At 52.3% G+C, this 16,180-nt stretch overlaps 2 protein-coding genes across 2 annotated transcripts in view; one reads left to right on the top strand and one right to left on the bottom strand.

Moving 5' to 3' along the window:
- The window catches only part of LOC308530721 (leukocyte immunoglobulin-like receptor subfamily A member 6), a gene marked incomplete at both ends in the record, with an annotated part of 88,160 nt that extends 72,574 nt beyond the window's left edge, over positions 1 to 15,586 (bottom strand). The window contains 2 exons of the mRNA XM_081107406.1: positions 15,353 to 15,388; positions 15,553 to 15,586. Of these exons, the coding sequence (XP_080963532.1) occupies positions 15,353 to 15,388; positions 15,553 to 15,586 (70 nt within the window). The remainder of the gene's footprint in view (positions 1 to 15,352; positions 15,389 to 15,552) is intronic.
- On the top strand, positions 1,028 to 6,910 carry LOC308531375 (leukocyte immunoglobulin-like receptor subfamily A member 6; the record flags this gene model as incomplete). Its single annotated transcript, XM_081108321.1, has 10 exons — positions 1,028 to 1,061; positions 1,241 to 1,276; positions 1,440 to 1,724; positions 1,870 to 2,172; positions 2,384 to 2,680; positions 2,917 to 3,219; positions 3,498 to 3,548; positions 4,857 to 4,973; positions 5,683 to 5,738; positions 6,764 to 6,910. The coding sequence occupies 10 exons, from the start codon at positions 1,028 to 1,030 to the stop codon at positions 6,908 to 6,910; spliced, it is 1,629 nt and encodes a 542-aa protein (XP_080964447.1).
- Positions 15,587 to 16,180: the final 594 nt, after the last annotated feature.

Here is a 16,180-nt window from a genome sequence, read left to right as displayed (position 1 = left end):
AGCGAGACAAAGAAGAGGATAATTGCGATGGAAAAATGAGACCACGGACTGGCACTCAGATCACCTAAGAAATATTACAGATCTGTAATGTGGCAGCAGAGAGCAATACAAAAGCAAGCAAACACCTTTATCAAGCAACTGATGTTGACATGCAAAGTTAAGTGACATTACGTAAAGGTGGTGAGCTGGCCTTGGCTGGTGTTTTTCAGTGGTTAGACTAGAGCATCAGCCTGACCACTGAAGGGTCACAGGTTTGCTTCCCGGTGAAGGGCATGTGCCATGGTTGGAGGTTTGCTCCTCAACCTCATGTGGGATACAACCAATTGGTATCTCTCTCTCTCTCTCTCTCTCTCTCTCTCTCTCTCTTTCTCGCTCTCGCTCTCTTTCTCTTTCCTTCTCTCCCTTCTATCCTCTAAAATCATTGGAAATAATACCATCAGGTGAGGAGTAAAAAAATTTTTTAAAATAATAGTTGCAGAGCTTTATAAGTCATTGAAGAAATAAATGTGCAACAAACCACAGGGTGGTACCAACACCTACACTGAATAATGAAAATTAAAAAGGCCGGAAACATGAAGGGTTGGCAGGAATGGGAACCTACCAGGACCCTTGAACCTGGGAAAGTCTTGGAAATGCTGAGGCTACTGGGAAACTTCTCAGCCGAATCTATTATAAATGAGTTCCCTCAAGAGCCGTGGTGGCAGGACCCATTAGGCTGTTCAGAGCCAGACTCAGGGGCGGATCAGGACCAGAACCTGGGTCCTGCCCTATCAGAGCAGGAAGCAGATGATCAGGCACATGAGACCCTAAGGATCAGGTGAGACCTGAGGACCTGTCTACCCCTCAGCCCTCATCCTGGGGAGATGCAGAACCAGGCCCAGGGCGGGGTCCTCCCTTGGCTGTGAGTCCACAGCTGTGAAAACCCAGAAGGCGGAAGCAGCTCCGGACCGACCACATCCTGTGCGTCTCTGTCCTTCAGGCCCAGGACTCCTCCATCTGCAGAGCAGGAGCCCTCAGAGCAGACGCCATGACGCCCATCCTCTCTGCCCTTCTCTGCCTCGGTTAGTTGTGGACATGGGGAGGGAAGGCAGGAGGGAGAGCTGGAGGAGGGACAGGATGGTTACAACTCCTTGTTCATGGGGAACGTCAGGCTTAAGCAATTCAAGTGGACGGGCCAATGATGGAAAGGGAATCAGCTGAGATGTCCGGGTGCAAATCTCTCACAGTGACTCTCTTCCAGGGCTGAGTCTGGACCAGAGGACCCGTGTGCAGGCAGGTGAGTCCTCCCCAGGCTCCATGTACCACATCCTACTTCACCCCTGGGGCTCAGGATGGAGCACAGAGGTGCTGGGATGAGGTGATAAAATGGGAGGGTCTTGGGCTGAGCTTTGGGATGAGGGTGGGACGGTCTTTGTAAAGCAGCCTCTGTTTCCTTTTAGGGCCCCTCCCCAAACCCACCATCTGGGCTGAGCCAGGCCCTGTGATCCCCTGGGGGAGCTCCGTGACCATCTGGTGTCAGGGGACCCCACGGGCTGAGATGTACCGTCTGTATAAAGAGGGAAGCACAGCGTCGTGGTACCAACAGAAGACACTGGATCCCGGGGACAGAGCCAAGTTCTCCATCACACACATGACACAGCCTGATGCAGGGAGATATCGCTGTTCCTATCGCAGTCCCAGTGGCCAGTCAGAGCGCAGCGACCCCCTGGAGCTGGTGGTGACAGGTGAGAGGACACTCAGGGGTCCCAGCCTCAGGTTCTGCCCTCAGGAAGGGGTTCTGATTTCACGGTGTCTCCCTCTCAGAGCCCAGCCCTGGGGAACATGAGGGAGGTGTGAGCCCATTTAAAACACTGCCTCCTCCTCTCCTAGGATCCTCCAGGAAACCCAGCCTCTCAGCCCTGCCCAGCCCTGTCGTGACTTCAGGAGAGAAATTGAACCTCCAGTGCGGCTCATGGGAGGGATTTGACAGGTTCATTCTGACTAAGGAAGGAGATCACAGGCTCTCCTGGACCCTGGACTCACAGCCACAGACAAGTGGTCAGTATCAGGCCCTGTTCCCTGTTGGCCCTGTGACCCCCACACAGAGGTGGAGGTTCAGATGCTATGGCTGCTATAGGAACAGACCCAACGCGTGTTCACTCCCCAGTGATGCCCTGGAGCTCCTGGTTCCAGGTAAGTCCCGTTATTGTCTCCTCAAAGGATTGAGGCACTGGATACATAATTGGCATCTTTGCTGTGAGTGGAGCCCCATGGGAGATGGTGAGGTGGGTATAGGGGCACCTGGGCCAGAGACATGAAGAGAGACAGTGAGACTTGTGGACAGGCCAATAGAATGGGGTTTATGGGAGGAGCAGCCCCTGTAATTCATGTCTGGTCTCCCCAGGTGAGTCTGAGAAGCCCTCTCTCCTGAGCCAGCAGGGCCCCATCATGGCCTCTGGAAAGAGCCTGACCCTCCAGTGTCGCTCTGATGTCGGCTATGACAGATTCGCTCTGCACAAGGAGGGGGTAGGGTACCTTCCCCAGAGCCTTGTGCTGCAGCCCCAGGATGGGCTCTCTCAGGCCCACTTCCCCCTGGACACTGTGAGCAGCTCCCACGGGGGCCGGTACAGATGCTACGGTGGATACAGGCTCTCCTGTGAGTGGTCGGCCCCCAGTGACCCCCTGGACATCCTGGTGGCAGGTGAGGAGCCATTGGGTTCAGTCAGGGACCAAACTCTGCCCAGACCCTGCTGGGTTCTCAGGTGGTGAGGCCAGAATGAAAGTGCAGGGCCCAGGGAGGGAGAGAGACAGAGACAGGGGGTGGGAGGGGCGAGGGTGAGACTCAGAGAAACAAAGACAAATATAGAGGAGGGTCCTCAGAGAGAGGCCTGGTGACTCTCAGGGCAGGCAGCCCTCACCCTTCCTCCCTCTCTCTAGGACACCTGCCTGACAGACCCTCCCTCTCGGTGCAGCCAGGCCCCAGGGTGGCCTCAGGAGAGAACGTGACCCTGCTGTGTCAGTCACAGAGCCCGAGGGACACATTCCTTCTGTCCAAGGAGGGGGCAGCGGATCCCCCTCTGTGCCTGAGATCTAAGGATGTAGCTCTGCAGTTCCAGGCAGAGTTCTCCATGAGTCCTGTAACCTCAGCCCATGGGGGCACCTACAGGTGCTACAGCTCACACAGCTCCTCCCCCTTCCTGCTGTCACCCCCCAGTGAGTCCTTGGAGCTCCTGGTCTCAGGTGAGGGGCCCCTGACCCTGTCTGCTGAGCTGTCAGATCAGGCTCTTGTCCCCAGAAAGATTATGGGCTGAAACTGGGATGAGGGGCTCTCAGGATGGTCACCCCCTGGAAATCTTTTCCTTAGAGCCCTCCCACCCCATCCACTCCCTTCCTCTCACCTGGATACTGAAGCAGTGGAGGCCCTCAGCGCCATAGCACAGATGTAAGAGGGTGTCTGTGTGAAATTGGGTCAAAGGGTCAGCCCAAGCCTCTCACCCTCTTCCTGTCCTCATTTCCAGGACCCTCTGGAGGCCCCAACCCCCCACCCACAGGGCCCATCTCCACAGCTGGTGAGTCCCAGGGAGCTCTGCTCAGAGGGAGCACAGCCCACCCAGCAAGTCCTGAGAATCTGTCAGGGGACTGGGTGACCCAGATCCTTAAGGACCGGCTTGTGTCTCAGCGAGGCTTGGAGTCCCAGTGTCTGAGCTGGTTGTGGGTGGGGTGGTCATGGCAGAGGGCGATGTCGGGTCACAGGCTGGGGATGGGAGCTGAGCTAATGTGGGGAGATGACAGCCCCCACCTCTCCTGCCCCATCCTCATCCCAGAAGGCTCTGAGGATTGGTCTCTCCCACCCACAAGGTCAGGCACACAGATGGGTAAGTGAGGGGCTCTGTGCAGAGGTAGGAACCTCCGTGTGGACAGGGGCTGAGCTACAAGGGGTTCAGGCCCCTCTAAAGTTTCTCACTTGGACACGTCCTTCCCCTCTCTGCACCTCAGTGTCTCCAAGTGTGAATGGAAAAAATCCTTGTCCAGAGCTTAGATTTCCTGTCGGTTCTGACCCTGACCTCCTGCGAGAGGGGCCTCACAGGGAAGCCCCCAGGACGTGATGTTATGGGGCCTGTCCCCTCTGTCTCAGTGACGGTGACACTGTACAGGGAGGGACGGGCAGGACAAGGGGCCGGGCACCCAGTCCTCCCCCTCAGCTCATGCTCAGCACAGAGGAGGGAACAGGGTGGATCAGCCCTAGTTCAGCTCCTGGGTCTACTGCTCCTGCTGTGGGGCTGGGCGGTCCCTTCTCTCCTCTGAGTGTCGGGTTCCTGTCTGCTCATCCCTGGTCCCATCCTGCTCACAGGCTGCTGGGAGATGAGGTGACAGAAGGGCCTCACAGAGCTCAGGAAGGCAGAGCCCCAGCCCAGCCTCACCTTCCCAAAGGGGCATCAGGGCCTGCAGGGTGGGGATGGATGAGGGAGAGACCCAGAGTCCAGCTCACACTTCCCCTCCTGTCCCTGCTGGGGGTGGGTACTGAGGAAGGACCCTCAACTCCAGATGAGACTTGGATAGGTCCCTGCAGAAGAGGAGCCTATAGCAAGAGCTGCTGCCCACCTGGGAGGTTGGTGGCGGTCAGCGTGAAGACAGCACAGGGAACCCACAGTCCTGGGTTCCAGTACCAGTCCCTCCCCGTCCAGGCTGGGTGACCTGGGACACGTGATTAACCTCTCTGAGCCTCAGTGAAGTGGGTGGTGGGGTCAGCAATCCCTGGTGCATGACTGCTGCGAGGTGAGAGGAGTTAAGGGACAGACCCCCGCATGTGCCTCACACACAGTAGGTGCTCATTAAATGTTATCATTGGCTCATTCATGATGTCACTCATGTCCTAGTTCCCAAATGGATCCTGAACGTCCTGATCGGGGTCTCGGTGGCCTTGGTCCTGCTGCTCTCTGTCCTCCTGTTTCTCCTCCTCCGATACCGATGTCAGAGCAAAGACAGGACATCACGTGAGTAGAGAATGGGGTGACCTGCGTCACAGAACGGGGGCTCAGAGCACCTGCCACAGGAAAACCAAATAGATGGAGAAGGTCAGCTGGGAAGATTTCTCCAGATTTTGAAATCAGGAAATCTTGAAAGAAAACAATCTCGGCACAAATACAAGGTCCTCTTTCACCGTTTTGAATCTCATAAAACATATGCACACGTGTGTGTTACGTTTTCCTTCTTTCCTGTGGAATCACATAGGGGAGGGGTCCTATCTCCCAGGGCTGATTCTGTCCCTCTGGACCAGCCCTGAGAGGAGCTCATGTCCAACCGCCTGCAGGGACCAAACACCCTAGGGCAAGGACAGCGGCCCACAGGGCAGGTAATTCCTGCCACAAAGACCCCAGACCTCCACCACCCATGGCCCAGCTCTGCCCCTAACACTCCCCTCTCCTCCCACAGCTCCAGCCCAGCTGTGGACGCCCACAAAGAGGCTCTTTGTGAGAGAAAGAGACAGCTGCCCTGGGGGAGGGGAGACAGGGATTTCAGGGGATGATCGGGGAGGAGATGGGCTGGGAGGCTGGGGGTGGGGGGGGTGAGAAGGACTGAGACCCACACTGTGTGACCTGGAGCCTCACCTCACCCTGGGTTAGTGGCCCATCTGGGAGCAGGCGGGGTCTGCAGCCCTGAGATCTCGGGGACCTGCCAGGAGACACCCCCATTCTGCCCCAGCAGATGCTTCTGTGAATGACCTTCAGCCTGGGGAGAGCGTGGAGCTGGACCCTCGGGTGAGACCCCTGCTCCTGTCCAGGCCACCAAGAACCTTCTGTTGCCCAGTTTAATCCAATGGGCCCTTCCCTGTCCCACCTCACCTGCTTCTCAGCAGCGTCCACACAGACCTCCCCTCTGGGCCCCCAGGTCATCCTGCTGTGACTCACTCTCCTGGTTTCCCTGTGACCTCATGGCCCCTCCTACGTGGCCCCCTTTGCTGGCCCTTGTCCTCTGTCTGACCTTGTGCAGCCCCCAAGTCTCAGGAGGAGGCAGGAATGAGTGACTCATCCACAGGTCCCCAGGATCCCCTTCATTCATTCACCCAGCAGATGTGACAGGGCTCACTGTTTATTGGCTTTATTTATGGACCATTGTGCAGCTCTGAGGCACACTGTCTCCACACATCTCGAGCTCACGTGTGGGTGAGGGAGACAATATGCAGACAGTGTCCAAGAGAGCAAAGTGCTATGAAGAAACATAAAGCAAGAGGAGGAGACAGAGTACATGATGGGGGACAGGAAAAGAGCGGGTGTAAAGGTCCTGAGGCAGGACATCCTTCTTCAGGAGGATGGGACATGAGGCTGGAGCCAAGTGAGCAAGAGAGAGCGCGTTAGGATAAGAGTCAGAACCATAGAAGCATCCAGAGGCCCCAAGGTTCGGGAAGTCCCGTCAGATTCCATCAGGAGAGGGACCTGATCTATTTAAAGTGTAAATCATCTCTCTGGCAACATGAGGATAATTGACAGGAGGATTTCTACTGTGGAATCGAGGACACCCTGTTCTGTCTCACTGTCTCCAGCAGAACAGGGAGGATGAAGGCCCCCAGGGAGTGACGTACGCCCAGGTGAACCGCTCAAGACCAAGACCCAGGCAGGGAATGGCCACCTCTCTTTCACCTCTGTTGAGGGGATTGCTGGACACAAAGGGCAGACAAGCAGAAGAGGACAGACAGATTGACAGTCAGGTGGGTCCCGTCCTCTCCAGACCTCCAGGTTTTCCCCAACCCCAACCACGTTTCATCCCTCTTTCTCCCCCTGCTTAGGCTGCTGCACGTGATACCCCCCAGTATGTGACCTATGCCCAGTTGAACCTCTTGGCCCTCAATCAGAAGACAACTGCACCCCGTTTCTCCCCATCTGATGAGCCCCCAGATGAGCACATTGTGTATGCTTCTCTGTCTGTCCACTAGCCCAGGAAAGACACAGACCTCACATTTCAGGAAGGGGACCTGCATATACCCGGAAAGGCCAGAATGCTGCCCCATGGACACTCGGCTAGTGCCCCAGGCTGGAGGCCTGATGTGGACCACCCAAAGCTCCTGGGGCCTCTGGGAGTCTCCAGGTTCATAGTCAAAGATAATCTGTATCTCTACCTTTTGCAAATAAAGCAACAGACTTCTCAATAATCAATGTGTGAACCAAAACCAGAAGTGAATGTTTTAAATTATATTATAATGTAAACTAGTGGCCCCGGTGCATGAATTCTTTCATGGGTAGGGTCCCTTAGCCTAGGCAGCATTTGAGGCCATGAGGGGCAGGCAGCCTGCTGGGGGGAGGGACTATGATAGGTTGGCCCCAGCAGCAAGCTAACCAACGGCCAATTCCACCAGGAATAGGGCTCCCTCCTCCCTCCTCTTTGGGTCCGGGGTGCGGATGAATCAGATTCAGGGCCATCAGGGCCCCAGCAGCAAGGTCTGGGTCAGTGCGCATCATAGCTACTGGCCGGTCATCCAGTAGTTTCGGTTGTTTGGTCATAACAGTCACTTAGGCTTTTATGTAGATAGACAGCGGACCTATGAAATAAGAAAACTGAAAACTGTGAATAAATACATTGGAAAAAGGAAAAGCCTTAAATATTCAATTTCCTAAGCTATTATATCAAGAATTGAAAGCCTGCAGTGGGGGCTGGGTGGAGGGAAATAAAGGACATCTATAATACTGTCAACAATAAAAATAAACTAAAAAAAATCTTAGGAAAAAAGATTGCATTAAGTCCTAGATGACTGGATATGCAAGGTCCTCTCTGGAACTGGGCCCAGAGGGTCATGTCATGTCAAGGGGAGGTGGGTGCCCTGGGTGGGCAACCAGGGTCCTCAGGTGATTTTGGTCTGCCCTGCCCTCTGTGACCTGATTACCTACAATTCTTAATTTCCCACCCCTATGACTACACCGTGGGAAATCTCATCTGGATGGGTGTGGTTGGGTTGGTCCTGGTGGTGCTCAGGGTGCTGCTATTTCTGGCTCAAAACAGCCAGAGAAGGACCCACAATGCCACCAGGGTGTGAACAGAGAGGGAACAATGCATGGTTCAGAGACGGGTCGCCTTGGAACCCATCTAAATGTCTCAGGATGTGGTGGAAGAAACTCTGAGGAAGACAGGAAGTATTGTGGGGTCCAGAGTGGGTGTGAGGGACCCCGAGTTTGTAGAACTACCTGCTGATTTTTCTAGTGGAATCAACATGGTTTGGGTGCACAAAAATATCTGTGGGCTCCCTGTACAAGCTTCTTCCTCCATTAAATATGTATTTTCTCTCTGTGTCTTGGTTGACTTTCTGTGACGAGCCCCCCTCTTCTTTCCTCACCCCTGTGACTTGAGGGTCCATCCCACATGGCAGGTGTGGGTCCCCACATCTAACACCACATGCTCTCCTTCACTGTTATTTCTGCTTAGAAAATTACATTTATTGTGGTGAACCTTGTTTAATAAATTGCACAAGTTGTGAATGTACAATTCTATAGTACAACATCTATATATTTTTTATGGGACACCATGTTATTTACTTTTAATCACCACATGACCAGATGGGCATTGCTGAGTCTTCTCTTCAGTTCACAGGATTTCACCTGAATTCAGTAACTAAATAACTCAGGCAGTGTGGCTCAGTGGTTGAGTGTCATCCTATGAACCAGGAGGTGAAGGTACAATTCTGGTCAGGGCACATGCCTGACTTGTGGGCTTGATCCCCAGTAGGAGGTGTGCACGAGGCAGCTGATCAATGATTCTCTCTCATCATTGATATTTCTATCTCTCTCTCCCTCTTCCTTCCTCTCTGAAATCAACAAAAATATATTTAAAGATATTAACTAAGTGGGAAGAATTAGATACGAACCTAGGAAAGAGAAATTTAAAATGATGCCTCACACCTACTCTGGACCCCACAATACTTCCTGTCTTCCTCAGATGACACAGGATATTGGGGTTTAATCATTGTTTACATTTTTTTGGTCAGATATTGCATTTTTAAAAATATATTTTATTGATTTTTTACAGAGAGGAAGGGAGAGGGATAGAGAGCTAGAAACATCAATGGGAGAGAAACATCGATCAGCTGCCTCCTGCACACCTCCTACTGGGGATGTGCCTGCAACCAAGGTACATGCCCTTGACCGGAATCGAAACTGAGAACCTTCAGTCTGCAGGCTGACGCTCTATCCACTGAACCAAACCGGTTAGGGCAGAAACATTGCATATTTGTCATTCACTTGTAATACATGGTGCACATGATCTTCATAAACAACCTCACCAGCGCAGTCCATTTCTATATTTCCCTCTTGAAGACATACCCAATCCCCTTGCATGGTGGACGGTGCCAGTGTGACCTGTTTCCACCTCGGTTTCTCTCATCTTCCCCCTTCAGAGAGTCCCTATGTCTGTTATGGTATCTGGATGTTTTTTTTCTCTGTAGGATGTTCCACCTGCCCCTTAGGACTTCACCTCCTCAAACAGCCACCATTCCCTCAGCCACAGTCTAGTCCTGGGCCCAGTTCTAATATTTTCTCTCTCCTCTCCTTCGTACATATATTAATTGCAACATGTACCTTTGAATGCTCAAAGGCTGCTAATCTGAAGTTTCCAAATGCAGGAAATGAGTATTTGTCAATTAGGTATTTCTGGTAACTGGTAGAAGGTGATGTGTAAATCTTTGCATATGGCCTTGCTAAAGGCAAAAATTAAAAATTTAAAAAATATTTATTTATTAATTATCTTCATTGTTGAGAGCATCACAGATGTCCTCCCCTTTACTCCCAATTGCCCCCCTCCACTCAGTTCCTGCCCCACCCACCCCAGGCCTTTTGTGGAGGTCTGACCATTCACCCATGCAGGATGTGGTTCTGCAACAACTTACATTTAATGGTGGGTGTTACTGTCCTTGAAGAAGAACAATCCCTAGGCCTAAGTCTAACCATAACCCTGTCATAAATCATATGTACAGCATTGACTCATGTTTATATTTCCCTTTTATATAAAATTCAAGGAACATAGGATAAGCTACACACCTGGATGCCCACCAGAAGGGGGTGGAGCTGTCCACATCCAGGTGCTGAATTCGCTTCCATCCTCTCAGGATTAACATACAAAGTGAGAGGTAGTTAGGGGAGAGGGTTGTGGTCCATGGTCTTAAGGAAAACCTGATAGATATGCATGCATGTTGTTGGTCAAGATTAGAGCTGTTGTGAATCAGCACAACCTCCTGAAACCAGGAGAACTGTCCTGACTTGCGGACTCTCTGACGACAACTTTGAATTTACTTTGCAGTGTCAGGTTGGTGCTGCTCATCCATCAGGAAAAGTGCTAAAAAGCCCAGTGGAAGGTGCTATAACAGAGCTCTTTTTAAAAATATATATTTTTATTGATTTCAGAGAGGAAGAGAGAGGGAGAGAGAGATACAAACATGAATGATGAGAGGGAATCATTGATTGGGTGCCTCCTGCATGCCCCCTACTGGGGATGAAGCCTGCAACCTGGCCATGTGCCCTTAACCAGAATCGAACCCGGGACCCTTCAGTCTGCAGGCTGATGCTCTAGCCATTGAGCCAAACTGGCTAGGGCTAGAGCAGGGTTCTTGACAATTTATTCTTCAGCTGCTAAAGTGAAGCTCAAGATGCAGTGTTATCTTTAAGGGGGAGGGTATGTTAAACACAATAAGAATGCCAATGGCAACCCCTCCTCTGGTTATCGATGCAAAAAAGATGAAAGCATTTATTCATAAAGATATGTGTGCCCATGGTTTGTGGATGTCAACAACCTTCACCCTCCCCCCTCCACCTTCACCGCCTCACACAGCCAGGTGTGTGCACTTCCTGCATCTTGGAGAGTGAAACTTCTTGTCGTTGCCTGAGAAGCAGGTGAGGAGCGAACATTCCGAAACACTGAGCGCAGGTTCAGCTCACGTGAGATATCCCTGTTGACCTGCACTTCCTGTGGCTGAGGACTTGGGGAACATGGCGCTTCTCTCGAACAGGAGGCAGGGGTTGAGCAAAGCGGAGAAGGTCCAGGATGTGGTGGGCAGTGTCTCCACACCACATGGGTACTGTTCACAAGGTGCCCATCTCACAGGAAGAGGACCAGCCCTTCCACCCTAAAAATAGCAGGTGCTGAGGTTTTGACATGAACCACGTCACTGACCACACCTCATGTCTTAAAGTACCACATTTACTTTTTCCTAAGCTCTACAGTCACATAAGGACTTTCACATAATTTTTCTTCCCTTGGAAAGTCATGTCAGTTATTCCATTTATAGCTTTCAACAGCCCCTGGCCAAGCTAATGTAGAAAAATAGTGAATAATCTGAAGCAATCTTCAGGGGAAATATGACATCTCTTTTAGAGCAGCTAGTATCTATTAGGCCTTGTGCCAGTTGCATATTCTTCACTCTCCTGCCAAAAAAAAGCAGAGAGGACAGTTGGATTCTGCATTTCTAGAGGGGAAGACAACATACAAGGTTTGCTTTTTGTTATTTTAGTTGAAATCATTTCTTGTGTATGAGTCAAAATCACTGTCTTATATTTATACTAGAAGCCCGGTGCACAAAATTCGTGTATCGGTGGTGGTGGGGGCGGTCCCACAGCCTGGCCTGCACCCTCTCCAATCCAGGACCCCTCGAGGGATGTCCAACTACCAGTTTTGGCCCGGTCCCACAGTAGGACATCCCTCTCACAATCTGGGACTGCTGGCTCCTAACTGCTTGCCTGCCTGCCACCTGATCATCCCCTAACTGCCCTCTCCTGCTGACCTGATTGGCCTTAACTGCCCTCCCCTGCCAGCCTGATCTGCCCCTAACTGCCCTCCCCTGCCAGCCTGATCTGCCCCTACATGTCCCTTTTACCATTTTATTAGTATAGATGGAGAAAGAGAGAGAGGTGAGAGAGACACATCAATTGGTTGCCTCCCAAACACATCCAGACCAGGACCAGGAATTGAACCAGTGACCCTTTGATGCATGGGCCAACACTCTAACCACTGAGAAACACTGGCCAAGGCTTGGAGTTGGCACTCTGTCCAACATCTTTCCATTCCTCTATGCTGCCTGTGCTGAGGATCATTCCGCTCTACGTTTCTATGAGTTTGGCATTTGTAGACTCCACATATAAGTGAGAACATACAGTATCTGTCTCCCTCAGTCCCATTCATCTCACTTAACACAATGCCCCAAGGCCTCACCATGTCAGAGCTGGCAAGGTGGTGAATGGTATTCTTGTATTGTATGTACTCAGAAAATGGCAAATGCCACAGATCAGAGCATCCTAAAAAGTGATGATTTTCAGAGGCAGCACAGCACGAGGCTGTCCCATCAAACAGTAATGTGTCGAATCCAAGTGATATCATTATTGGGGAAATGGCACAGTTGACATCCGATGAAGATGGGAAGGGATGTGAGGTCCAGAGAGGGGCATAGGCATCGTTTTGGATTTCTCTTTTCTAGGTTTGTATCTAATTTTGCCCATTTGTTTAGTTACTGAATCCAGGAAAAGTCCTCTGAACAGAAGAAAGGACTCAATAATGTTCATCTGGTCACATGGAGATAAAAAGTAAATAATATAGTATCACTTAAAAATAGACAGATATTGTACAATAGAATTGTACACTTGAAACTTGTACAACTGATTAAACAACGTCACCCCAATAAATGTAATTTTTAAAAAAAGGTGGAGGAGAGCATGAGGTGTTAGATGTGGGGACCCACACCTGCCACATAGGATGGTCCTTCAAATCACAGGGGTGAGGAAAGAAGGGGAGGGCGGGTCATTATAGAAAGTCAACCAAGACATGGAGAGGAAACTGGAAACTCACATTTAATAGAGGAAAAAGCTGGTCCAGGGAGCACTTGGACATTTCCTGCACCAAACTATGTTCATTCCATTAGAAAAATCAGCAGGCAGTTCTCCCAACGCATAATAGTCCCGACTTTCCTTCAGTGCTTCCTGGGGTCCTCAGATGGGCTCCAAGGCTCCCCCACTCTGAACAGTGCATTATTCCCTCTGGGTTCACCTCCTGGCTGCATCCTGGGTCCGTCTCCGGAAGAGACTCACCCGGAGCAGCACCCCGAGCGCCACCAGGACCAAGCCAGCCAGGCCCATCCGGATGAGATTCCCCATGGTGTAGTCTTGCTCGTGGGAGGCTGGGAATTTGGAAAAACAGGTCACAGAGGCCAGGACCCTGGATATCCACCCAGAGCACCCACCTCCCCTTGACAGGACATGACCTTCTAAGACCCCATAACTAAGCGTTTCTCCTACTCACCGATCTTGGGGTCTGAGTTGTTTGGTGATGGGCGGAGGGTGTCATCTGCTCCTGAGAACCATGACATGAGGATGTGAGTGAGGACCTAGGGAGACAGGAGCCTTCCTCCTGGGCCCTGTGCTGTCAGATGCCCCACTTCTTAGATCATAACTTTTGCCGAGTCCCCACAGCAGGAGCAGCAGAGTTGGGAGCCTAACCAGGGCTGATCCACCCTGTTCCCTCCTCTGAGCTGAGGGACAGGACCTGGGTGCCCGGACCCTTGTCCTGCCTGTCCCTCCCTGTACAGTGTCACCATCACTGAGACAGCGGGGACAGGCCCCTATAACATCACGTCCTGGGGGCTTCCCTGTGGTGCCCCCTCTCCCAGGATGTCAGGGCCAGAACTGACAGGAAATCTAAGCTCTGGACAGTGATCTCTCCTTTACACTTGGAGACACACAAGGGAAAGGATGTGTCCAAATCAGAGGTAACTGAGCCCTCTGCATGACTCAGCCCCCGCCCCCCATGGACACACCCACCACCTCCCCATAGAGACCCTCACTTACCTCTCTGCAGGCCTGACACTGTGGTTGTGGGTGTCCAATTCTCAGTGGGTCCTGGTTGATCAGAATGGAAAGTGAAGTGTGGGTGCTGCCATCTCCTCACATGACCTTGGCTGGGCCCCAACATCTCCCTCTGCCACAACCATCCCTCCTGTCACCTCCCAGCAGACCTTTGAATGAATCCCTGTGGTCCCACAGAATCCTCATCTGACACCCAGAAGCCCTAAGACACAAGCCTTAAGTATTTGAGGGGAGACTGGACCCCCTGAGAGACTCAGAACTTCCTGGGTCGTCTGTGTTCCCTCTGAGCAGAGTTCAAGGTGACTCATCAGGCCTGGTAGGCAGGGTCTGGGGCCCCCTGGGGGTTTTAGGAATGAGCACAGGAAGAGTTTGAGGGACTGGGGCTAAACCTCATTCCCAAATTACCCAGATTATCCTCTTGCATCTGCCCTGTAGCCTCCCTAAGACCCCCTGCTCCCACTGGGCACCTTTCACACCCCACGTGATGCAGAGAGGGGGGTGAAAGTGGAAGGGTCTCCAAGTAGCAGATCTCCGTGGGGTGACCCTTTCCAGAGAACTCTGTCACTTTGCTTTCAGCCCATATTTCTCTCCACGGGACAGCACCCCAAGGTCACAAAAGTTAAAGTCAGGCCCCCTCACCTGAGCCCAGGAGCTCCATTGGCTCACTGGGGTGTGACCACTCCTGAGGGTCCTTCCTGAAATAGTGGTCGCACATGAATGTCCAACTGGGGTGGAAAGTCCCCTGAGGGCCAAAGGTCCTGTGGTGAAGGCCCGGGGCGAAAATGGCTTGGGGCTGTGCATAGGGGCTCGGCATTGAGTCCAGGATCCAGGAGACGTTGTGCTCTCCTTCCTTCCTCAGAACCAACCAATGAAGTCCCTGTTGTGAGGTACACGGGAGAATCCTGGACCCTCCTGAAGTCACAACAGCTCTTGACTTGGCTGGGAGTCTGTGTATCGTGTAGAATCCTAGGAGAGAAGGAGTGCACGTGTTAGATGGGGTCACAACTCCCTCGCATCCCCCAGGGCTTGGCTGTTGGGGGGAGACACCCTGAGAGCAGACCTCCTTCCTGAGGGCAGAGCCTGAGGCTGGGACTCCTGAGTGTCCTCTCACCTGTCACCACCAGCTCCAGGGGGTCACTGTGCTCTGACCAGCCAGCAGGGCTGAGACAGTTACAGCGATATCTCCCTGCATCATGCTCTGCCATGCGTGTGGACTTGCCCTTGTCTGTGGTCTCCTGTGGGGTCTCTTCACCCCAGGGCACATGTTTTCCTTCTCTATACAGATGGAAAATAAGGTTCTTCTTGAACCCCTGACACCAGAGCTTCAAGGGTGTCTTCACAGAGCCTGGGCGAGCACAGATGGTGGGTTTGAAAACTTTCCCTGTAAGGAAAGCAGAGGGTGCATTAGAAGCACCCTCCCCACCCATCATTCCCCAGGTGAGCTCAAGGTCCTCCTGTTTTACCACCTCATGCCAGGACCTCTGTGCTCCCACCTGAGCCCCAGGGGTGAAGTAGGAGGAGGGACATGGAGCCTGGGGAGGACTCACCTGCTTGCACTCGGGTCCTCAGGCCCAGACTCAGCCCTGGAAGAGAGTCCCTGTCAGAGATTTGCACCCGGACGTCAGAGCTGATTGTCTCTGATCACGACCCCAACCACGTGAACTGCTTGAGCCTGAGGTTCCCCATGAGCTGGAGCTAATGAGTCTCCTCTCCCTTCCTGCTCCCCCTCCCCGTGCCCACAACTGACCAAGGCAGAGAAGAGCAGAGAGGATGGACGTCATGGCGTCTGCTCTGAGGGCTCCTGCTCTGCAGATGGAGGAAGTCTGCATCTGAAGGACAGAGACGCACAGGATGTGGTGGATCAGGAGCTGCTGCCACCCTTCTGGCTTCCCTCAGATGTGGACCCACAGCAAGTGGGTGGCCCCGCCCTGAGTGGCTCTGGGTTTCCCCAGGATGAGCACTCAGGGGAGTCCAGGCCTCTGGAGACACAGCTTAGCTCTGAGGTCTCATTTGACTCCCTGGACTCTGGCCTGAACATCTGCTCCAAGAGGGCAGGTCCCTGTTCTTGGTTGGAGGCAACTCCTGACTGGCTGGCTCTAAAGAGGGCAATCACGTACCTTCTCCACCACCACAAGTGGAATTTACTTTCTTTCTTGGACTCATCCATAAACAAATATGTATCTCCTTCTACTTGCCAGGTATTTAATCCAGGTACCAGAAATACAACCATGATCCAGGAGACACATTGCCTGTATTTTGAGAACTCGGACAAGTAGACTAGGACATTCTAAGGCTAATGTACGAATTAATTATTTACAAAAAGGAAATTTAAAAAGAACTGTATGAGAACAGCTGGGACCATGTCTAGACTGTGT

This window comes from Myotis nattereri (assembly GCF_964212035.1).
Source record: "Myotis nattereri genome assembly, chromosome: 15".
NCBI classification, from domain to species: Eukaryota; Metazoa; Chordata; class Mammalia; order Chiroptera; family Vespertilionidae; genus Myotis; species Myotis nattereri.
Note: the sequence above shows the minus strand (reverse complement) of the source record. Positions and strands in the feature narration are given on the sequence as shown.